At 41.4% G+C, this 25,798-nt stretch overlaps 1 protein-coding gene across 4 annotated transcripts in view; it reads right to left on the bottom strand.

The window, feature by feature from the left end:
• The window catches only part of ADARB1 (adenosine deaminase RNA specific B1), a 115,587-nt gene that overhangs the window by 34,021 nt on the left and 55,768 nt on the right, over positions 1 to 25,798 (bottom strand). For all 4 annotated transcript variants that reach the window (XM_032113724.1, XM_032113723.1, XM_032113726.1 and 1 more), the window contains exons 2-3: positions 11,223 to 11,259; positions 2,515 to 2,589 (exon numbers count right to left, since the gene is read on the bottom strand). In XM_032113724.1, the coding sequence (XP_031969615.1) occupies positions 2,515 to 2,542 (28 nt within the window). In that variant the 5' untranslated portion in view covers positions 2,543 to 2,589; positions 11,223 to 11,259. The remainder of the gene's footprint in view (positions 1 to 2,514; positions 2,590 to 11,222; positions 11,260 to 25,798) is intronic.

Below are 25,798 nucleotides of genomic sequence, written 5' to 3'. Positions count from 1 at the left end.
CATCTGAGTGCTTACAAGAACACTCAAAGCAGGAAAGAGGCATGGGGAATTTTTCATGCCAGGAAAGAAATAAATCTTCTGTCTGGATGTGCTGGCTTATTTTTGGGTTTATTCCCTGTAATTAAAAAGTGTCTGCCATCAAGATATTTTATCCGTTGGGGACCTTCCATTACCTGCTTGCTGAGAGACAACACTCCTCCTGCTCTGTCTGATCTGGAACACAATTAATTAAATTCAGATGACTCTTAGCTGAACCAAAAGATGGTTCTAGCTACCCCTTTATACTGCTGCTCTAATTTAGTGGCCTGGGGAAATTCTAAATAAGTCTTTTTTTTCATTAAAAAACAAGCAGAAAAAACCACATGCTCTCTTCTGAGCATTTTTTAGAAAAAGGAGCAAACAGATCACACAGATCAAAGAGAAAGGTCAGGAGAATCACATGTTTGTGTCCCAAGTGTTCAGAGTGATGCAGACACACCAGACACGCAAAGCGACAGAAAACAAATAAAAACATTCTAAAAAACTGTATCTGTCCCCAAATATCTTGTCACATCTCTATGACCAAAGGATAAAGAAGGAAAACACTAAAAATTGAAGTCTGAAACACTGTTTGTCAGGGACATTAATTTATTAATGTAAGACATCATCACTGTCTTATATTTCATCTGAACCAAAAAAAAACCATCTTAATTCTGGCTTCTGCAGAGGAATTCTCATTATGCAACCACAGGCTACAAAGACTGCATGGCTCACCTTCCCTTCCTTTAAGAAAGTTTCCCCAAATGCAGTTATAAAGTAATAAAATATTTAATAGGTGGCTTCTAATATGCCACTTCACTATTTTAAGAGACATAAAAGTAAGGAGAGATTAAAAGTTTAAAAAACATGTATCTCTGCACAAATCAAAGCAAAGAACTTAAAAATTTAAAATTTAAACTTTGATTTCTCCCTCCTTCCCCCCCCATCAGATGATTTAACATTTCAAATTCATTATGTTTGCGTGGGCACACAAAGGAAGATCATCTTGCACTTTGTATGAACCGGGCTTAGCCAAGGTTCTGACATCTCAAAACTGAAGTTAAACAAATGCATTCCCTAAACAGTTCCACTGAGCCAGGCTTCTGACAAAATAACAAAGTCCTTGAATGGTTTCCCATAATGATGCACTAACACAAAAAAACCCAGAAGGTGACAAAAATTTAGTGTTTTGCTTAATGACACGGAATTAAAGAATGCCCCTATAAAGAGATTATATTTCTCCAGCTCAGGAAGGCACCTTCTATTCATGCTGAGCTATACCATTATTGAGAAAAGGGATGCTTTATCAAAAATAAAAATCTTATGTGAATTACCCAATTACACTACTTTTTGATGGCCTCCTTAGGGAGGCCACTTTTAGAAACAGCTAAAACATCCATTTGAAGTAATTTCTTATATATAAAGGAAAAGAAAATTAAACCAAGCATATTCCAGTTGAGTTCACTGTTTCACTAAGGAAAAAAGATTAATTTTATTTCAGGTAATAATTTTCGCTTTGGTTTTGGTTTTTTTGGCAGGGTGAGGATTTTTGGTTTGGGTTTGTTTGCTTTATTTTTAACACAATGATCTAACTTCCTCATCTCCCCCTAAAATTTTTCTGTAACTCCTGTAGACTGAATTAAAACTCTTCCGCTCCAAAGCAATTGCTGGGCTTTGTCACCTTTGCCAGATGCACTCTTTAGCCACTGCCACTTGAGGGAAAAAGAAGCACATTTGTTATTACATAATATACAATTATTTACAGTCAGGCACAGCATAGCAGCAACAGAACAATTCTCTGAGTCACAAAAAGAAATAGATAGCTGAAAGGCAAATAACAGTAAAAATATTTTAGAATGGTTTAATGAGAATACTTTTCTCACAAGTTATGAGACCTTGATTATACCCCAGAGTTAGCACTCACACACTTGGCTGCATCAGTATGCATCAAGATGATTTCTTTATTTGACTATTTTTGTGCTTTAAAATCACTTTAATAATTCAGTAGTTCAGGGTTGGGACAATCAACATCTAAAGAGAATCATCAGGCTATGTGAGACCTACACAGAGCTCTTCCAGCTCCTCCTTTGCCTTGTCCTTTCTCCGTTTCTGCCTTCCCTCCATCATATTGTACTCTTCAACTCCATCCCCTTCATCTTACCACTCACTCCTTACCAGTACTTAACCCTTGGCATGGGCACTACTGCTATTATCCCTCCCTTCCTCACTGCCGGTTCAAAACAGGGAAATATTTTATTTTATTAGTCAGCTGCTGTAAGAAAAATCTAAGGTATAAAGTGTAATACAGAAGGTGTAATTATATTAACATATTTAAAACACTGTTAATGCAAAAGCTCCAATTCACCCTTCTTCACCACATTTAAGTATTGTCTTTTCCGCATCCAAAGTTTCTTTGCAGTCGCCCCTGTGCTTGGGAAAAAAAAAATCACTTTCAGAAACTATTAGTTTATTACTATGTAAATAAACACATCTTACTCATGTTTTCTTCATCGTCTACATCCATTGCGAAATATCTTTGCTGGTTTCTTGGCTGGCGGAGACTGCTTCTGTCTGGAAAACAGGGAGGGGATATTTAGGCTTTAAGGTAGCAACTTGTAAGGTAAAGTATTGAATGTCCTTTAAAAGCAGCAGCCTGGGCACTGAGCTGTTTGGGTAAATCCTGACCAAAGATCCCTCCTAAAACTGAGATGATTGTCAGTGACTGAAAGATGCAGCCCCAAGCTGTCGAAGGCCAGAGTGGGAGGATGAAGACCACAACGAAGTCTCCCCACAGGGAGAGACCCTCTCTCCTGCAGGCTGAGCAAGCCAAGTGCCCTCAGCTGTTCCTCCTATGGCTTCCCCTCCAGACTCTTCACTTTCTTCGCAGCCTCCTTTGGACATTCTCTAATAGCTTCATGTCTTTTTTGTATTGTAGTGCTCAAACCTGTGCTAGGATTCAAGGTGAGGCCACACCAGCCCAGAGCAAGCAGGACAATCTCCTCCCTTGCCCAGCTGGCGATGCTGTGCCTGATGTCCCTCCTGGCTGCCAGGGTACTGATGACTCCTACTCAACTTGCCATCAGCCAGGAGCCCCATAGGTCCCTTCCACAGTACTGCTCTCCAGCCTCTCATTTCCTGGTCTGTACACACAGCCAGGGTTGCCTCACCCCATGTGCAGAATCCAGCACTTGCCCTTGTTAAACTTCTTACGGTTGGTGACTGCCCAGCCCTCAAATTTGTAAAGGTCTCTCTACAGGGCCCTTCTGCCCTTGAGGGAGTCAACAGCTCCTTCCAATTTAGTACTGGCAGCAAACTTATTTAGTATTCCTTTGATTTCTGTCTCCAGACTGTTTATTAAGATGCTGAAGAGCACAGGGACAAGGATGGAGCCCCTGTGGAACCCCACTAGTGACTGAACACACACCTGATGTCACCCCATCCACTATAACCCCTTCTGCCCAACCCCTGAGAGTTTGCATTACACAGCATCAGCACACTCCACTGTAACAAGAGGATATTAGTTGACTGTAATCAATAGGACTTGTAAATAATTATCACCTTAATTAGCACATCACACCTGCTCCAGTTACTCCTGCAACCTTGTACTCAAGGACAAAAGACTTGAACAATTCCTGGTTTAACTCCTACCAAGGTGATGAGTGTGCTCCCTGAGCCAAGCCAGAAGTGAAAAAGGCTGTAGAGCTGCCCCTCACTTCCACACCATGGATAAACCCTCCTGAGGAGCTGGGTGATCAGCCTGGGCTCAGCAACTCACCCTACAGCCTGAAGGAGAGAAAAGGCAAGCTCCTCTCTGCTAAAAGCAGAAGCAAACAGAAACTCCATTTGCATAAATATCTGTATCGTTTTGGAGGTTTTTTAAATAATTTCAGTAACTGTGCTAAAACAGATTCAGGAAGCATCAAGGAAGATTAACAGCCAAGGACAGTTAACAGAAGAGCCCTAAGCCACCTAAGAGATGCAACCCTACAGTATTAATGCAGCCAAATGACACTAAGCTCTGTTTTAAGCTTTAACCATATATGTTTAAGAGTTAGACTACTCTTGGCAAATAAAGAATGATCACCTTTTTCCCTAATCCTTTCTTTATAAAAAAATACATGAGTACAGTTAGCAGCACTCAGCTCCTCTCTCCAGTCCCCACAACTGCACCAGCAGATCACTCTGGTAAAGAACCTAAGGGTCATAGAACCACTGACTTCAAACCTTCAAGATCAAGTCCAGCCTTTTACTGAGTAAGAGCATGCCCCCACTAAACTAAAGCATGAAATGCCATGTCTGTTTGTTTCCAGAGCAATTCCAGAGATGGTGATTCCACCACTTCCCAAGGCAGCCTGCTAAGCCTCCCTTACTCTAAGCACATCACTACAAGACTCTGTGTGTCTTATACAACTATTTCCATTACAACTAATTGCTAACAACCACCCACTTCAAGTCAAAAATACTTGGAAGAGAATGAATTAGATATTTAAACAGTATGAAATGTTGTGGGTTCCCCAACCCCAGCACTGTTCAAAGCCAGGCTGGATAAGGCCTTGAGCAACCTGCTCTAGTGGGAGGTGTCCCTGCCCACAGCTGGTACTGGATGATCTCTAAAGTCCATCCCAACCCCTTAACATGGTATGATTCTACGAATAATGTGTAGGAGACAGTACTGAGCTGGGCAGAGAGAATGAACTCAGTACTCTGCATACACATTTATCTTCCAAACTTCCTCCCAATGGAATCCATGGGTTTTTTTCCCACCTGGCTTTCAAATGTAGAGGATTTGATAAGAAGAAAAAACGTTTTTCAAAGTCCTTCCATATAAAATAGGATCTATGTATGCTTTCAGAAAGAGAGGGGAGATTCTTTCACAAAATGGACTCTGAGCCTGGGCTGCTCACTACAAAAAAAAGCTTCCTCTCTTGCCAAGGCATGCTTGGTTACTTTTGAAAACATTACTGATTCAGTTATCATTTCACTTTGAAGAAGGAACAGCATTTCTGACTTCTTTGACCTTCCAAACTTTTATTCGAGCAGCAAAACTGCATTAATAAACACATTCACTGCCTGTAAATAACCAGTTTAGCAACTGACATCCAGGAACATCTCAGGTCCTACAGACACAAAGCCTTCACGTGAGGTTGGGCAATGGTCATCTGGCATCTGAGCAAGGACACCTTCCAAAAGGACTTCACTGAAGCTGTGCATCTGCCTTGGACACCAAGATATGATAAACTCTCACGTTTTGCTCCTAAAATCCTGCTCTCAGATAAGGGACACAACTACAGTAACATTCTCAGCACTAGAAAAATCTTTTATTTGGGAAAAAAAGTGTAAGAGTAAAGGAAAAAGCTTAACTGCTGTTCAGAGATTAACAAACTTTGAAAAACAGCAATAAGGAATGACTGCCATAAATACAAAGTGATTTGGGTCAGTGTACTTACAGCACGTTCTGTGTGGAGTGGGGCTGTGGGAGAAGGCAGCTCCATGTTTTCTCTCAGGTATACTGATAAAATAAATTGAGGGTTTGACTGAACTATGCTGGTGTAGCAGAGGGGAGTTTTTTGTTCGTAACACAGAGCACCAAACCTCCACCCAGCTCTTTCCTAAACTGACTCACCAAAGCCAAGGGATTCTGCATAGCAGCACACCCTGAAATGTTCTGACTACAAAAACCTTTCTTTTCCTAGATGCATTAAAAGCCAGCCATATCAAACAGGAAAACAGCATCTAAATGTATGCTAATTTAATTGGAGCCAGGAGAAAGCATACTTTTAATTCTCGCCTGGTTTTAAAGTCTAATTCCTGTAGAGTATTTCCAAAGATAGGAAGAACATCAGAAGTACCTAAAAATGCAGCAGCCAACACAAGAGAATTTGCCTTTATTTTCACAGGAGACTACATGAGAGATTTTTAAGTAAATGTTAACTATAGCAAGCACACACCACAGGAGGACTTAGAGATCACCTGCATTTCTTCTGTTTGACTATCCTAGGTATCGACTGCATGCAAAAAAGAGTTGTGAAAGACCTTAAGAGTTATCTTGGTTTATTCTCATTACTGAGAGAAAACCTAAATATGTCTTGAAAGGGAAATTTAGCAGCTAACAACACTTTACATTCAGCAAATGGCATATATGCAAAATATGGCATTAACCTGACAGATGACACAAAACTGTTAGAAAACAATGTAAGTCAGAAAGCTGCAGTTTTAGAGAAGTTTCATATCTGTTAAAAAGTTCTCTCCTTCCAAACTTTGAAAGCCAAGTGAAATAAAACATGGATCTTGCTCAAAATATTTCCGACAAACTGGATTTCTTATGAATCCAAAGTGCTAACACTGAAGTTGGACTTAACAAAGAGGTTCAAACCTCACCTTAAAACTATGTTTACAAACACCACCACTACCCCTCCACCAACTCCTTTGTTTCAGCAATTAAATGGAGCAATTCAAGCCCTACCTTTCCTCTCAGATCGCTTTGTCCTCCTGCATTTCCAGCACAGTCGGGCTGTGCTGCAGAGGGTCCCCATGCCCAGAGCCATGGCTTGACGTGATGCCACACACCCCCCTACCGCCTGTGTCACCTCCTCACCCCCTCCCAAAGCGGCAGAACGTATTTCCAAAAGGAGGGTTATCCCTGTGCTCTCTCTACCCAGCCCCTGGAACCCTGGAACACACCAGTGCACAGCCCAGTGAACAAAGGTGAGTGAAGAATGCAGCTCACCCCTACCCACTGCCAGAGGCACGTGTGACAACCCTTTGTCACACAGAAGGGGCAAGGAAGGACAGTTCTCTTAGAAAGACTAGATCAAAGACATCCTCACTGCTACGTGTGGAAAGGCTCAATTAACCTTATTTTGTTATTAATAAAGGAGGGCAAGTCTTCAGTCCTGTAGCTCAGAAACAAGGAGAGACATAAGCAAGGAAATATTTATACAGCCTAGTGCATGAAACAAAATGCTTTCAGCATCCTTTACAACAGTTTCTCGTGTTCACATTTCACACACTGCCTCAAAAGGCACAAAATGTATTTGGAAATAGCAGGAACATAAATATGCTAATCTCAAACATACTTTAGTCACAGATTTTCCATACAAGGGTTTCTATGCCAGGCCTGACCAAGAGGCCTCCTATTGTCAACATTACCTGTGGTATTTTCCAGCCTTTTCACAAACTAAAACATAACATGTGACATTAGGGGATAATGTGATATCATCCTGTCTCCCCATCTCAGTGACCAAAAAACATATGTTGATCCTGTAGATCCTACAGATCACCAGCTCAGGCTGAGGGTTGCAGCTATCCTTTAATCCTACCCTCAGATTAAACCTCACAGGACAAAAAAGCACATTCCAGCAGGGAATGCCTACAGGGGCATGCTCCACAGGTTTCTTCAGTGTGTTACTACAGTGATGAGATTTCTCTGACCAGTCACCTCCAGCTGCTCTCAGACCTTTATTTCTCAGTACATCAGGAATGCAGCACATTATAGAATCTAGATGAATTCTGGTAGATGACTTACATGCACCATCATATTTTGACAACTATCCAGGCTGGCATTTTTTGAAAAACTTTGCCACTGGCATCTTAAATTAGCAGTACTTCACTAACCAAACCCAACATGCTCAAGCTCACCACTGGAACTGGGCTGATGGGCTAACAAGGAGCTCTACCTGCTGGCACTCATTCCCCAGATCACAGCTTTTATATCTCCAGACGGTGATGGAAAGCAGAGACTGAGTGACTGTAATTATTTTTGTCTGAAGCCTAAGCACTAAAAGCTTCAAACTTCCCCAGTTCAGAGGAGCTGAAGTTCTACTTCAGCATCCATGTTATTAGACACTACTTTTCTAAGGATGAAGAAAGAGGAACAGGAACCTTTGAGCTCAGTTGACACAATTTAGAAAGAACTTACCACGGAGAAACAAGCCATCAATGCCATAGTCATGCCACAGTCACATGTTCACCACCAAGAAACTCAGGAGGACATGAGTCCCTTCTAAGAGCAACTCCCCAAACTAGTGCTGTGCCTAATTTGGTGTGCTGTTCTGCAGGCCAATTAACAGTTTCAGGCCAAGTTTCACAGTTCAATACACAATAAGCTGTGTGTGACAGACCAAGAACATGGAGGGTGAGGTATCTACATCTACACAGCATTGAAGGAACAACAATAATGACACGGAGAGAAAGGGAAAAAATACCCCATAGGGGGATGAGAATTCATTTTGCACCTTTGAGAAAATGGCACACTTTGTAAAATGCGAAGAGCATTCTGTGCAACTACTGAGCTCTTTACCATAATTCCTTCAGCTGCTTAAATTTTTACCACGTTGTTCTCAGCACAGCTAAGAAAGAGACACATAACAATGTGTACTTCTCTTTCCTTCTGGGGGAAGAGTTGCTGCATTAGCTATCTGAAGTCAAAAGTGATTTTGCTTTTAATAATTACTTTATCTGCCCTAACCTGTCAGAGATATCATTCACAAAATTTTCTGTAAAGATGGAAAAGAGACTTCTCCAGGTCACTTTTGTAGCTCTCCTCCCCAAAAGCAGCTCCTAACTCAACCAACGTTTGCTCCCCAAGGCAGTGACACTAGGGTACAACACTCAGGAGGGAGGCCTGAGACAAGGCCTTGCAGGATGACAGCTTTGCAGAGACAAAAAGGTCTCTAAAATCTGACTATTGTCTGAAGAACATACACAGTGCACTTGGGAGAGAAACTTGGTGACCCACTGCAGGTGTGACATTAACAGTTTTAGGAAATAAAAAATATCATAGAATCAAATCATAGACCAGTGGTTTGAGTTGGAAGGGATCTTAAAGCTCATCTCTTTCCAGCCCCTGCCATGGGCAAGGACACCTTCCACTAGACCAGGTTGCTCTAAGCCCTGTTCAACCTACTCTTGAATGATTCCAGCAATGGGGCAGCCACAGCTTCTCTGGGCCTCACCACCCTCACAGAGAACAATTTCCTTTTAACTTCTAATCTAAATCTCTTCCTATAGTTTAAAACTATTCCTTCTTCTTTTATCACTATCTGCCCGCATGAAAAGTCACTCTCCCTCTTTTTTGTAAGCCCCCTTTAGGTATTGGGAGGTCACAATGAGGTTTTCTAGAGCCTTGTCTTCTCTTCTCCAGGCTGAACAACCCTGTAATAAGCAAACTGTAATATGTATGAAGTTAAATACTCAATACCCTTAAATTTATAATGTCCACATGATTAGACAAAAGCAGGCTGAAAACCAAGTGCAAGGAAGTAAATGCTGCACACAGAACAAAACTATGGCATTCAGCGTTAATGTGTGTGCTGGAAGCAGTAAATCCCATAACATCTTGTATTTCACAGATTTGACACCCACTGAGGCATCAAGGAGAAAATGGGCTGCCTTCTCTCCAAAGAAAAAGCAGTTCCCAGGTGGAATTTGGGACCTACCCCATCTGCAATACTCCCATTTCACCTGCATCACTGAACCAGGAAAGCAGAGACACTAAACAACTCAAGCATATTCCACTCAAATCCCAGAGATAAACTAACCCAGGCAAGATCAGAAGCAACACAGCCAGACTGGTAGAAAACTTCAGCATCTCCTCAGTTCTCCCCTCTGCCACCCAGTGGAACAAAGCCAGTCTATTTTTCCATGGATTTATGGCTTGTGATAGATGGAGTTTTGTGATGAGGGATATGTGAGCCCAACTTGGAGACCCTGCAGCTGTGGCATCTCTAGTCCCTTCCCATCAGGTCCTCTGGCAGCAGGAGGCTTGAGGCCATGCTGCAGCCCCTATTTTACATATATATAAAGTATATGCATATACATCACATATCATATGATAAATTTTTTTATATATATCACTTTAAAATCTCCACGCACCAAAACCACCCTTGCAAATCTCATTTACTTATGGATTTGGCCCCTATTATCAGCTTACTTTACATACTCTTTGAAGAAATAGTCATACACTGTATTTTGTAAGCACTTTCAAAGATTTTTTAGTTTTTTGCTCCCACAAGCAAGTTGTGTATTTTTCAAGCACAAGGACAATATTAGAGGCCAACAGCAGTTTTCCTTTTAGTTTTGTGTACTTCAGCAAGAATGAATATAAATTAGCAGCAACTGCTAGAATTAGTAGGGGCTAAACTACAGCCTGAGAAGTTGCTCTGCACAGCAAATTCCAGATCCAGAGCTGCTGGCTGCACATTGGGAACCCCAAGAGGTCTGATATACCTCATACTGGAGTTTATTGCTCAGCTTGAAGTTTATTCAAGCCATTCCAACAGCGCCATCTGCTGTTACACAAATAATTCAGATTGCATCTATCCCTGGACCAAGGAAGTCCAGACCTCTGCTCCAAATTAGAAATAACTTCAGATGTTTGCAGATTTATTCCTTTGTCTGTAACCTCCTTACTGGTTTACTGTTAGGACTGAACATCTCATTTTTAACATACTTTATTTCTGAAGGACTCCTCAAATACCTGTGACTACCAGAAATGTATTTACAATGTGCTTCCAAGGCAAAAGTGGTAACTATTCAGAGAGAAAATTGAGCAGCCTAGACCTCCCAGTAAGTAATATCAATATTTTCAACATCATTTAAAAGATAACTGATACAGCTATCCAGTGCTAAGGAAAAGAATAGCTAACTGGAAGAAAAATCTAGAATAGTTTTAAAGGAGGTTAAAAAAGACTCAGATATCTTGAAGCTACTTCATAAAAAGATAAAAAGCCAGTCACACAGGTAGGCTGATGGTTGGGATTAGGAGACAGACTTACAAATCCGACTTATTTCCTCTTTTCCCACCAAAATCAGCTATTAAGCTTTGCTCAAACACTCCGCAAACTCTCAAGTCCTACCTGCCAGCTCTGCCTATTTACTTTATTAATATGTATTGGATACACATTCATTTGCATATTCACACATATTAAATTTGCACCCAGAAGGGTAACTAAGTTTTTGTAGCATCAACTTCATTCCCTTAGATATTTCTAACCAATATCCTCTCTATTTTCAAACTGTGCTGATCAAATAATCGTGAAGGGATTTAGAGTAAAACTACAAATAAAAGATATAGATATAACAATAAAGTATATAAGTGTTCAAATAAATTAAGATGAAGTCTCTTCTCCTTCAACTTATGAGCCAAATGCATCAATAAGAAAACAGAGAATCCTGTTCTATGTTTGCAAATATAGTGTGCTTACCTTTTTAACTATTGGAGAGACATGCTGATTCTGCAACCTGAAAGAAGAGGAAACTCAGTTAATTGTTTGGCTCTCTAAAAATTTAAGAGCATTACAAATGGCAACCCCTGACCTTAAAAGGGACAAATTTCTGATTCTCTAAAAATAAATAGTCCATGTTGCACATACACAGTCCCAGAGCGAAGTCCTTTGTAACCCTAGCAAAGAGAGGGGGACAGACCATTCTCGACATTCCTGGCTGGTTAAAAAAAAAAAAAAAAAATTTAAGAAAAAGGAATTAAGACTCAAGGCTCCTAATACTGGGGGTCATGAAACATCCCTGAGGTACAAGCAGTTATGTAGTAGAACCCAATCTGCAATCTCTGCACCTTCTAGGAGAGAGAGTCAGAAAAAATGTGGTAAATAATGGTTTAAAACCAAAATAAACTTGTGTTATCACAGCCAACTTATCCTGAAAGCAAATCCAGAGTTCTCATCTTGTTAGATTTTTTTTAATTTAGATCTTCTGTTTTTATTTTTAGGGATTGATTTTAATCCATAAAAATGGCCCCTCATACAACAACCCCCTTTCCAAACACCAGTTTCTTGATAACACTGACACTAGTCTGTATTCTCCTGCAAAACAGGAAAATCCCTCAACTACCAGCAGTGGGATGGAGAACAACTGGTAGATGTAGGGTAAAACACACACACCCCCATTTTTAAGATCTCTTCCAACCAAACTGGTTTGTGATTCTTATTCTAAGGAGGATACAGGATAACAGGGATGCTGTGAGAAATTTTATTTCCACAAATAGGCACAGCTGTTGGATAAAGAACAGACAGCTTTAATTTAACAGATAACCTCCTAGATCTAAAAAAATATTGATGGGGCCTTACCAGTGTGAAGATAAGACTATTCTAAAATGGTTCCAAAATCACAATCACAGCCCACGAGAGGGTGCTGGTACCCTGCAGAAACCTGCATTGAATTCAAGTTACACAGAGCACAGCTATACAACACAACCCAATAGATACACATCTCGGGTCTTAAACTGGTTTGGTCAAAAAGGGATCTGACACAATATTTAAAGTCCACATACTAGCATATTGCATCAATTCATCCCAGCTTATTTTTTTTTAAAGACATTTCAATTTCCCAATACTTCATGCTGGCATCTTCCAATAAAAATAAAAAGATTAATTCAAATACGACATTGGTCTTAGCATAAAGCAGGAAAAATGCCCAGATTACTCAGTTCAGAGTCGAAGTCCCAACCTAGTCGTCCCATATCGACAATAAAAACTTCCAAACTCTTGGAATACAAGCTATAAATTAGGTGTGATGTGAAAATCTCATATTTGCAGCAAAAGCCACCAAAAATGTGTTTTAAAAACAAGCTTGACAATTCTCTTCTTACGTGAGCATTGCTTAAAGTTATAATTAATGCTGAGAAAACACACTAATAGTTTTTATCTCAGTATATCATTGAGTTACTTTATATTTCATATTATCTTCCTTATACACAACATTACTCCAGTCGATAATTCTCTAACAAATGAAAAACAATCCATGAAAATTTAGACTCTTAAGTTTACCACTGAGTACCAAAAATCCTTATATATTGACAGCTGCAGTGAGTTTTACAGAGAAAGAACCAGCCAGGATTCAAAACTAGGGAAAAAAAGCTTATTTTAGTAATTATTTTTGTTATATTATGAGCAGTAAAGACAGGTGGAGGAAAAACTGAGACTTGTAACACCTTAAACCAGTAAAAATTCTAAATAGCAAAGAAAGGAAAATAACACTAAGTTACAAAAGCCAGGAACAAACCTCTGATCTTCAGCATGTCCTACCTGGCTCTGCCCAGTGGCAAATGAGTATTTTGGGGCTTGTTCAAGTCATGACATGCTTCCCCAACACCTTCTGCAGGGAGAGCCTGCAAGAAGGGGCTCCTCCAGGAGCTCAGCACTTAGCCACAACATCTCCATATTGTTACCTTCCAAAAAATTCAATTAACCAGTTCTTTGTCCCTTACATGTCACATTTGAGTTAATTTACCCTAAAAAGTTCAGAAACATGCCCATGATTTCTCCCTGGGCAGCAAAGGATACTTGAAAATCATCACATGTTGGCCATTTAGGAATACCTTCAAATACTAACTTTTTAAAGACCAGCTGAAAATGTTTCAAGGCAATGACAATCAAAACAGACATCTGAGGTACCACCTCAAGACATAAACCTGCAAAAAAATCACCCAAACACCAAGGCAACAACCTGGAGGCACTCATCACTCAGCACCAGTCCTATAGTCAGGATAAAAAACCACCAGGTCCAATCTTTACATATTTACTTTCCTATTTATTTTACTTCTCTCGTGTTGAAAAAGGAAAGTAATCTGTTGAGGCATCTCAACTGCTGGTGCATGACAAAAACCACATATATGTTAAATCCAGTGTTGAACAGTTTGGGTTGGAAGGGACCTTACAGCTCACCTCAATCCAATCCCTGCCATAGTCCAGGACACTTCAAGCCCCATCCAACCTGGTCTTGAATGCTTCCAGGGACTGGGCAGCCACAGCTTCTCTGGGAAACCTGTGCCAGGGCCTCAGCACCCTCACAGGGAAGAATTCCTTCCTAACACCTAATCTAAATCTCTCCTCTCTTAGTTTAAAACCATTCCCCCTTGCCCTATCACTATCTGCTTGTATAAAAGTCACTCACGGAATTTGAGGAAGAGATGCCTTCAAGCAAGACTTTGTTCCTGATCCCAGAAAACAATACTGTGAGCCTCCAGTAAGAGTTTAAGAAGCGTTTGGACAGTGCTCTCAGGCACATGGTGGGATTCTTGGGGTGTCCTGCGCAGGGCCAGGACTTGGACTCAAGGATCCTTGTGGGTCCCCTTCCAAGGCAGGATATTCTGTGACATGTTTTTTCATACACCAAGTCATGAGTCTCCGCCATAAACTATAGACACAGTTCAACAGCACAACTACAGAACTGAGTTTTCCTCTGAAAACATTTTCCACCTAAATACAAAGAAACAATTTGACATCTATGATGTACTTACTTCAGTTTATCAGTCTGAATTAAAGATATAATAGCCCAAACCCAACCCCCATTCCCTACAGCCCTTTTGAACTGCTCATTTAAAATTCTGAAGTAAATTAAGAAAGACTAGCAAGTGAGCGCCACAATGAAAAAAAAAAGTTTAGGAAAAAAAAGGATATATATGTTGCAATCGGAAAAAGAAGCACAGTTTATACATGATACAAGCTGTCAAGTGCTTCTCCTTCCCTTGATATAAAACAAACTCTTTTTGAACTTACAAACAGGTACTTTTTATACACAAGACATTGAAACAAAGTTCACTGACACTTCAAAAGCTATGAAAATTCAGCAGCTATTAAGCAACAGGAATCCATGGATAAAAAAAAAGAGAATGCTACTCCATCAAGTAATATCCAAGCTTTTACTGCTTTTACTGCAGGTATCAAACAAAAGTATGTTCATCATTTATTCTAGAACACCCAATTATTCAAAAACTGTTCAGGAAGAAACACAGTAAATTATTTTTCAAACACTGTCTCACCAGAAATGGTTTCACATATTCCCATAGTATCAGCAAGAAACTCTTCACTTCTAACTTTTAATTTTCCCATTTCCTATGTTTGAAAACTTATGTTCACTGCTCTACTGGTACATTTGGCATCCCAAAGCCTCAATACAAAATTTTGATACTGAAACAATATCATTGCAAAATCAAAGGTTTTAATGCCACACCTTCTTACAGGATCATCCCATGTATAAGAGCAGTTATCTTAGAAGAGAACGTGATTGAAGCCAAAGGAATTATTCACATGAGTAAAATTACCGTAAATGTCTTCAGGGGAACTTAGGCTTTAATCTTGTTGTTGATTTCACTACAGCTAGTGTTTAAACATTTACATTACTCATTTAGCTGCTTTAAACATTAGTCAAACTAAAATAGTCCAACAGTGCAACCTCCAGACTAAGCAGCAGCTTTTAAAAGGCAACAGAATTCAAGAAAACAGTTTTAATTTCTCCACTTGGTATTAGTACTTTTTAGACAACAGCTAAAAAAAGAAAATAAAAGTTACTTTTTACTACAGACAAATTGTGGACAAAATTTAGGCTACAAGAGCAGCAGAGACAGGACAACCCACCCATCCCACCACACTGACCAATTCTGACACTGGGAAATGCCCCACTTTGGAACAGATGTTTCTGCACCTACTGTTAAAACTGCTGAAAGCCCTTCTCAATGCTATGGTGACCAACCAGGGTTTTCAGGTTAACACATTCCAAAAAAATAACTGTAAAACGTCCTTCAAACTTGTTCTACAGATGTGCAGCACATACTAGAGGAATGCAAATCTTTCTTCCTTTGAACAGCAGCGATATTTTCCAGCCTTCACAACAAGGCAGACTTAATTATTTTCAGTCTTACTCCCACCCTAGGGCAAAGATTAGATGCATGTGAACACTTCGTACTTAGCATTAGTCTTCAGAAAAAAGCCTCAGAAATCAATGTTTAATAAAAGATGCCAAATAATTATCACTCAAGTTTAAGTGTTCAAAACCATGAGATTATGTTGTGCATTAAGGACATGTGAGTATCTTCTCTGGCTGTTACCATGGGAATTCACTCTCCACAGTCCTTAAATAAAGTTTATTGCTTCAGGAGTGCCAGAACAAGGCACTTTATTCCCAGACCTCTGCTTTTAAAGACAGGTTGGGACGGCTGTGCCACTGCCGGCAGCCTCCTGGTGTAACAATAGATTACTGACAAAGCTGGGAGACAGACTGAGAATTAGCAAAGGTGGGATGAAGTGCCCATACTAAGCCATGCCTGCAGTGATACACCCTTCACTGGGAGCTCCCAGATCATGTCTGCAGCCTCAAGAACCAATGTGATTTATTCCTGGATTTAACAGCAGAAGACAGAGAGGCTAAGTGTTACCTCTCAGCACCTGACAAAAGACAAGTGACATGACGGAGATTTAAACCACCCCCCCTGTTGACAAGATCCAAGAGGCAAAGACATACCCACACACAAATCACTGCAGGAAAAAGCATCTTATGCAGCCCAGACAACAAATTTCTTCAATTTTCTTGATGAGAGGCAATTTGATTGCAGTTTGTTGCCCCAAGATGAAGATAAAACAGTAGAAGAGGGATCTGCAACTTCAGTAAAAAGAGTTCACCAAGGTAAAATGCACATGCTGGAAACAGGGCTTAACACAGTCACTGTTTGTGCACATTTCAGTCTCAGAATGGTTTGGGTTGGAGGGGACCTTAAAAGACCATCTTGTTCCAACCCCTGACCTGAAGGGGACATCCTGCAGGACAGAGACCACCAGACCAGGTTGCTCCAAGCTCTGTCCAATGTGGCCTTGGACACCTCAAGGATGGGGCAGCCACAGCTTGTCTGGGCAACCTGTGCCAGGACCTCACCACCCTCAGAGCCAAGAATGCTTCCCAATATCCCATCTAATGCTGCCCTTTGTCAGTAGGAAGCCATTCCCACTTCTCCTTCCCTCCAGGCCCCTGCCTGAAGTCCCTCTCCAGCTTTCTTGGAGCCCCTACAGGCACTGGAAGGGCTTCTAAGGTCTCCCCAGAGTCTCCTCTTCTCCAGGCTGAACACCCCAGCTCTCCCAGCCCGTCTCCAGAGCAGAGGGACCCCAGCCCTTGGAGCATCTTCAAGGCCTCCTCTAGACCCACTCTAACAGGCCCATGTCTTTCTTGTGCTGAGGACCCCAAACCTGGACACAGTACCGCAGGTGGAGTCTCATGAGGGCAGAGGGGGAATTCCAGGCCTATCCTTTGACATGAATCCCAAAGCCAACCATTCTCCATCAGCCTGCAGCTCACCCATGGGAGATACAGCACAAACGGCATGTGCTGTGCACAAAATGCCAGAAAGCACAAACTACACCAGAGGAACAAAAATCATGGATTGCACATGTGCACCCAAAGCCAGGGCACCCACTAACAGCCTTTTTACCTGGCTTAATATTATTTTTAAAATATACATTATGCATGTAACATGGAAGAGTTTTAGAGCTCTTTAATCCTTTAGCTTTAACTTGCACCTTACAGGAACTCCGGGGACAGTTAGAAGACTGTGAAAGAAACCTGAATCATACTGTTTTCCAAACAAAAGATTGGGTTAGCTGGAAAACATGTTTCCAGGCCAGTTGTTTTCTTGCTGCTTCTCTATGTATGATATTAATTTTGTGCTCTGGGCAGAGCTGGAGACCACAGAGGAGCGATGCAGGGATAGGACTAGACCACAGCATGGAGTCTGGACATATGGTGGCTCTCACCCTACCACATCAGCCAAGGAAAAGACACCAAGTGCCCCAGTGCAGCAGGGAGCCAAAAAAACAGTGCCTGCATCTTAAAGTGAGTTTTCTTCCCCACAGAGGCCCACTCTGAGGCTGTCCCAGAGAGGGAGGGAGCATAGCACCAGCAAGCTAAACTAGAAGCATCCCATATTTGTGACTCAAGCCTCACTGACAGTCTGCATTTCCATAGTGGAGACTTCCAGGATTTTTGACATCTGTGTCTCATCTCTGCAATGTTTTACGAAGAACAAGCTGCTGGACTTCTAAGAATATGAAAGTGTTACATTTCACTTTTACAGTCACATTTCTGCTTTTCTCCTACTAAAATACGAGCGGATTTGAAGAACTTCAAGCTAACTTTTGATGCACCTTGACTTCCCGTCAGTCTTCTGAGATCCTGAAAGCCTTCCTCAGGATCCTGAACGCAACTGGCTGTCAAGGATCTCTCTCACAAAAGACTGACTTAAACTGTCCCTTCCACAGCAGTTCCTTGTGTTACTCAGTATCAAGTTACTTTATGCTAAAAAAAAAAAAAAAAAAAAAAAAAAAAAAAAAAAAAAAACAAAAAAAAAAAAAAAACACCACATAAAGAAAAAAACAAACAACAACCAAAAAAAACCCACACAAAAACAAACCCACACCACCAATCACACTTACGCTGTAAAATCTGAGTGCCTGAGTGCCTTCACCACTCAGGTGTGTGGGCAGAGTGTTTACCATCACAGAGTACTAGACATTTTTTAGCCATGTTGTGCAGAAATGGCACTCAACCACCTTCATACTCAAGAAACTGTAATATATCCCAGAGTTTAACGCTGCAAGCAAGGGAAACACCCAGATGATTTTGGATAGGGCAGGAGGAGAGCGGGAGAGAGGGAAGATTCTGGCATGACCAGGCACATGTTAGGACCTGTGGTCTGCGTTACTTGCACATGGAATCATAGAATCACTAAAGTTGGAAAATACCTCTAAGATCATCAAGTCCAGCTGTTAAGACAGGACCTCCATGTTCACAACTGAATCATGTTCCCAGGTGCCACATCTACAAGCCTTTTGAACACTTCCAGGGATGGTGATTTCACCACTGCCCTGGGCAGCCTGTGCCAGTGCCTGGCCACCCTTGCAGTGAAGAAATTTTTCCTACTAGTCAATCTAAATGTGCTCTGGCACAACTTGAGGCCATTTCCTCTGGTCCTGTCACTTGTTATCTGAGAGAAGAGATCTATCCCTACCTGGCTACAACCTACTGTGAGGGAGTTGTAGGGAGCAATAAGGTCCCCCTTGAACAAAAAAACCACATCAGAGGGCAACTGGACCAAACCTTGTGAATGTATCAAAACAGTGACTCAAGACTAAATCAAACAGTTTTGACGTATTCGCCCCTCAAGGGCTGAGATCTTGGGAGGTAACTCATACATTAATTTTAATTTTCAATAAAAATTGTTAAATAGCTTTTCAGATAACCTAACATAATTTGTTGAGTATTAAAGTTGTTCCTGATAGCCAAAGAAAACAAGACAAATGAGAGTTGAAATACTTACACCTATTTTATCTACTAGGTTATTTACACAAAGTAGCCCCAAAGAATCTCCCAGCAAGACAAATCTGAAACTCTTTAGAGAGGAAGAATTAATGAGTAAGTGATGAAAGTTCCAGATCAAGACTTCCCAGACTGGTTTGGGTTGGAAGAGATCTTAGAGCTCATTTCATTCCAAATCCTGCCATGAGCAGGGACACCTTCAACTATCCCAGGTTGCTCCAAACCCTGTCCAACCTGGCCTTGAAAACTTCCAGGGATGGGGCAGCCACAGCTGCTCTGGGCAACAGAATTCCTGTGCATACAGGACCCTGCCCAACTTTGCTACCTCCTGCAAATCAGCATCACATCAAAGTAGAAGGCAAACAGAGAAGGACTCCAGGGTGATACATGGCACAGGGAGCATGGGAGAAGTACCCTAAAGAGCCGCTCAGTCTGGAATCAGAGTCTGACTGTACAAATACAGGGGGGAAAGGGAAAAAGGGAAACAATTATCAGTCCTGGGAGGGAGCACTTGTCTTGGGGTGACCTTATGATGTGTATCCCGTATCGCTGCCCTATGCCCAGAAACTAATTCTTGTGCCTTTCTATGCCTTTAAACTGAGCCTTAGAGGTGGAAGGAAAACTGAGCAAAACTTTCAAAGCAGTTTGCAGCTTGTTCAAGGTCACCTAGAGATAGGGACTTTTTTTTCCCCAGCTGCGGCAGGGAAGCGAGGAAGCACCCAGCTGGCTGCTTTCCAGTCAGCTTTTGGCCAGTTGTTCAGTTTCTTTTTTTCTCCGGAGAGAGACTGAAAGTTGAACTTTGCTTTTCCTTCCCTGGAATTTCGTATTTTCTCCCTTTTCTGCTGGACTGCTTCAACCTCAGAGCACATCAGGAGGACTTTCCACTGGGCACAGAAGGCCTGGCCCTGGGCCAAGCCCCAGCTCCGAGGAGACCAAAGGGAGGACTCTAACACTTTTTCCCAGGTTTTTTTCTCCACAGTGAGAGATTTTATTATTTAGTATTATTTTCCTTTTCCCATGTGTTTGGTAAATAAATAGTTTTATCTCATTCACTTTCCTTCGAGGAAAATTTATTTTTCCCAAACCTGGTGGGGGGAGGGGTGGTTGTGCCTTCTCTCAGAAGATATATTTCTAAATTTGGCCAAACGGGTACAGCACTGTCCAGAATCAAAGGCAAGAAACAGTCTATGCTTTTCAGGTAGAATTGATACATGCTGCAAATGTTGGCAGAGCAAGTATACTGGATTAGCCCCAAGCACATCTATTCTTCTACAGCCTTCCAGAAAGCATATCTGGGTAGTCCCAGGAGAAGGGCAGAGCTGCCAGCCTTCCATGTGTGCCACAGGCAGGCAGCAGGCAGGCAGCAACGAGGCAGCATCCACGACCAACCGCCATGAGCTGTGGAAGAAGGATGAAAAATCCAAGGGATACCAGCCTTCACCTGGGACATGGGGCACTTGCCTGTGATTTTGCTGGAGACCAGAGATTTGTGTCTTCCCTGCTCGGTTGTGTTTCCACTCCAAGCAAAAGTGGAGCCATCCAAGATGCCTGTTGCCACACCCCCCCCCCCCCCCCAATCTCACGTGACACGCACATACCTGGACCATCCCCACATCCTTCCTCTGTTTCTGCTGCTCTCAACACCTACAGTAGCACATGCATAAGGTCCAAGGATGACCCCACCAGAGGTCCCCAAGATTTTAAAAACAGCAGCAGATCACCAAGGAGACCAGCACTGCTTCTGCACAGACTGTGGTACACCTGCTCCAGGCAAGAGAATGGAAAATCCCCGTTCCCCTGGCACACCAACCTAGGAGAGCAAATAACTCAAGACATAACATTTCCTTCAGGTTCCATACAACAAAACCACTGAGAGAAAGAGCCATGTGATGCCATCAAGACTACTTAAGAGATCTCAGCCATGAAAGCAATGAGCGTATCAGTTCATATGCCAAAAAAAACCCATGTTGAGTGGAATTTGGATTATGAACCTACTTTAGTGACCTTTTACTGTACTTATTTTTAGACTGAAGTTTTTATTCTGGACAAAGTACTGAAGACAAAATATTATACATATGCATGTAGTTTTAACATATGCACATACTGCATGAATTTTCTGTGAAGTAAAGAAGCAGATACTGATTCAGAAATATGGGGAGTTGGCTGTTCTCTCAAGGATAACCTATGCACTGTGAACATGCACTATACAAGAAACCAAGACTTAGCTCTGAGAGGTAAAATCTTCCAATAACATCAGCAGCCTTCTAAGATAGATCCAAAAGTCATTTATTCAAAACTACCCCACTGCACACACGGTAAAGTAGCATTCACTAGCAATGCTGCTAGGACAACTGCTGGAGCAAGAAGTGTTTGTATGCATTTTAAGTACCACTGGATGTAAAAATACCCATTAATACAATTTTTGTATTATTTTGTATTTTTACAATTTATGTCCAGTTTGGACTACAGCAACACACCAAACCTAGGCAAGAAAACACTAGAAGACAGCAAGGAAGGCCTGTGACCCAGGGAGATGCACAAATACCCAAGCCAAAGCCATAAGTAAAGCTGAGGAGCTTTGCTACACTGAAAGCTACCAGGAGAAAAATTCCTTTCCCTACTTTCTACAACTGCACTCTAAAAGCTATGGCCTTCAAAACATAGGGGTTTTTTTCTTTAGCATTAAAATCAGCCTGCTTCAGCTAAGCTGTCCTACAGATCAGGTGATACTCTGGCAAGAGAGTAACAGTCAATAGCCATATTCCTCCACAGAGCTTTTATTACAGTAATCAAATGTTGTACTTCTAGTCCCTTCCATATTCACTGAAAGCCATCAAGAGCAGCTAGGTAGAAAATGTTCTCACAGCTATCAGGGAACCTCACTCAAGTCTGGAAAGCAAACTTTAAAAGAAAGCAAACCTATTGAACAAAGGACTGCGGAAAGAACATACTGAAAGGAGAACAAGCCACAGCTCTTCTTGGGGTTGTCCTGTGCAGGGCCAGGAGTTGGATTCAATAATCCTTCTGGGTCCCTTCCAACACTGGATATTCTGTGAACTCTGAACTTGAAAAAGGCTTCTGCTAAAAGCCAGCAAGGGCATCACAGATGCTGAGAGAAGCTGTGGGTGTTCATATGTGGTCTGGGCAAACTGGCCTCAAAAGGGTAGGGCCTCACCTTCAGCTGAGCTGCTGACTGAAACCTGACTGAAGCCTGCATGAAGAGCTTCTGTCTGGGTTCTGTCTGAGAAAAAGCGCATGAGGCCAAAGGAGATGGAAAATAAGCAGTGGCATTGGGAATACTGTCCAGTAGTGCTGGGTATTATCTGGGCTGCAAAAAAAAAAAGCCAGCCAGTCATCATGATCTGAAACGCAGCGATGAGAGAAGGACAAGCTGAAAAAAAAACTATGGAGTTAAAGGAACATTAGCCATATTTAAGCTGTATTTATTGAAGCTGTTCATATATAATATATATCTATTATCTACACTAATATTAAAAAATCTATAAAATATAATTTATATAATTTTTTATATAACTGGGATATATAACTAGGACCAGGAGGGCAGGACGAGCCTCTCTCCCTCCCGCCGGCAGCAAGCACCCACAGCCCGGCGGCCCCAGCCCCGCTCGGTACCACGGAGAGCTCCCTCCCTCTCCTCCTCCCTTTCTCCTAAAATGGAAAACCAAAAGTTTGCTACCGAACAGTCGTTTTCCCTTCCAAGTAGGAAAAAAAAAAAAAATCTGAGGAATTTGTACACAGAAAAAGTTCTCTTGACAGCACAGAAGTTATGTGCACAAAGAATGATGCTGCTGTCCAAAAATACGAATAAATTACCATCTTGGCAATAAACACAAACCAAAGCCCAAAAGAAGTATTTCATTTCCAGGCAATTTCATTCACAGATCTTATTAATAGTGAACCTGATTCCTTTAGGAACTCAGGAGCAGCAGAAGGAAAAGCATATAAGAAGATTAGGTTAATACTATATTTAAGCATATGTAAGGACAGTGAACGAAATAGTGATTATTCACTCATTTAATTCAAGAAAAACAACTACTTACTAAGAATAGCTTTCAGGGGATGAGAGAAGATAAACTAGGCTGCACCAGGAAAAAAAAAAAAAACGACAGAGCTACAGTAGTACTCACTATCCCTCATTATCCATATTTGTCAGCACTGAGGTCTGGGGAAATCAACTTTGATATAAAAGCATCAAACAGGGACAAACTACCCAAAGGCTTTCAGACTAATGCACCCTTTCCGCTAGTTGGGAAGCTTTCCCAACTCATTATCATCCTCATGGAAAACAGCAGAGTTCTATTTAACATAACAGATTTTTGCAAGAGTTTCAAAGACATGAGAAAAAACAGATTTTGTGGATTTGATGGAAGGACCTGACAGTCCTCATGAAGTAGGGTGGGGGCTACTGGGGTTGAGCTCCCACCAGTTCAAGCATGTATGGTAGCTTATGGAGTGAAGACAGGATTTTCTCCACTTTCACAAAAGCTTTTTCTGGAGACGTCACCCCTTTGCCTGTACTTTGCCAGAAGCACAGGCACACATTCCCAACCAGACCTTCCTGCTTTCACTTGCATCAGCTGTGCTTTTCTGTCTCACGTTCTTGAGAGCTGCCAACTCAGCAAAGGGTCCTGATTTAGCTTCTAATTAATCAAACACTGAACACTCATTAGCAACACAAGCACAATCCAATCACAAATTTAGAGGCAGTGGACATGCCCTAGAGCTCATCTCTGCACTCACCCCCCTCCGAAGGGAGCCTGTGTACATTCTCCCACCCCCATCCCAGCTTAAGCACAGAGGTGGAGACATGCAGGACTGTCAAAGAATCATGGAATCATTAAGCCTGGAAAAGACCTCTCAGATCATTGAGTCTAACCAGGTCCACCACTAAACCACGCCCTATATGCCACATCTACATGTTTTTGTAGAATCAGAAGCATGTTCCCAACTCCAATTAAAATGCTGGTATACACACCCAACCCACAACTGCCAGGATCACTGGTCTGAGTTAACATTAATTTCCAGCTCCTCTTTGTTATCAAAACACAGTATCACATGACATCAAACTACAGAACACCACTTGGCACTGGTGAGCAGCAGGAGATAAAAAGCATCTGTAAAAGTATCACTACAAGAAGGTCTGTATAATACACATTAAATCCCACGAAAGCCTATCTGCTCTCAGCACTGGAAGGATGGCTTTGCTGGCCGTAAGAGTGCTTCTAACTAAGAGAGGGGCTGCAGCCCCAGAGAAGACATCAAAGCCACCACAGCTGAGAAAATACAATCGTTGTGCCACACAGCTGCTCTGAAAAGCTTACAGGTAAAAAAAAAAATAGGAATATGCTCTAGTCTAGCTAGAAAAGATGACTCTGGTTTAATAGAGAATATAACTGTGCAGTTGCCTGTGGCTCCATACCCGTGAACAACACCCAGACTTTGTGCAGACTCCACAGGCAACAGATCCGAGGGGCTGCAAACCTGCACAGAGTCAGCATCCAAAAGGGGCTGTTCAACCAGCTGACAAGTTTTAGCTACCAAAACTACCAAAATTTAAGGGAGAAAAATGCTATTTGTCTTCCAGATTCAGAAGCTATCACAAAGGAGATCTCTCCCTACTTAATACCCCTTGGTAATTTCCATACTGTGCAAAACACACGTGCTACCAAAGTGCTTTCCAGGTGTAAACTTGACTGAAGGTTATCAGGGTTATAAAAGTGAGTAAGCATCCAACAAAAGTGAAGTTATCTCCTCCTCCTTTGATCTCCCAGTGTGAGCTACTTGTGCCTATCAAGAGCAAGCTTTAAAACCTGGGCAGTGGAGAAGGGATATAACCCTGGTTCCCTCACAGAGCCAGCTTTATTATACAAGTTTCTCCCAAACAAAGCACAGTTCAGTCATCGGCTTATATTAATTCTTCTCATTTTTCAGAGATTTAAATATACCAGCAGTGATCCTTTATCTTTAGCTGTGAAAAACATGGCAACTCAAAGGCCAAAAGCAGCATTAAAATGTGTTATCTTACTCCAGTTTTGATCAGAATGCATTTTTTTCTTCCTATCCTGTGGACCACACTAAGGCTCCATCATCCACAGGGCTGTAATCTTCCCTCAAACCAAGCCTACAGAAGTATTTTCCTTCAGTATTCTCCCAAGTCTCTGGTAATTTCTGCTGCATAAATTTCATGATCTATGGTCCCGACCTTGGTGTTTATATTATCCCTAACTGGAGTCTTCCTCTAGAGTTGGTCACACTCATTTTCCACCTAATCTTCAAATTTTATTAATGAAAACATAGAGCTAATCATATTTTTTAATTAAAAGATCCGACTGTGCTCTTACTGGGAGCCATCTAAAGAGCTTTAGAGTTGTTTTATTAAGTACTCAGTACCTGTGCTCAGTATTTGAGGTGAAAAATTAAAGCTCATTTTGATACAGAATGGCCTCTATAAACAAGGTTTTATAAAATCTGCATGTAAAGAAAGAAGTCAAAGGTATTTTTCCCCTCTAATAGTTTTCCAGCAGACTGTGCACAAATATTAGAGCATAACTAAGCAAGGAAAAAGGCAGTGAAAGCTTAAACTTAAAGGCTCATTTGCTAATAAAGTTGAAGAGCTCAGTAAATCAACCTAAATCAAAATCAACTTCATTTTAGACACACAGAA

The sequence above is a fragment of the Corvus moneduloides genome, chromosome 7 (assembly GCF_009650955.1).
Source record: "Corvus moneduloides isolate bCorMon1 chromosome 7, bCorMon1.pri, whole genome shotgun sequence".
Taxonomy (NCBI): Eukaryota; Metazoa; Chordata; class Aves; order Passeriformes; family Corvidae; genus Corvus; species Corvus moneduloides.
The sequence above is the reverse complement of the archived record's forward strand: the minus strand, read 5'-3'. Positions and strand labels throughout refer to the sequence as shown.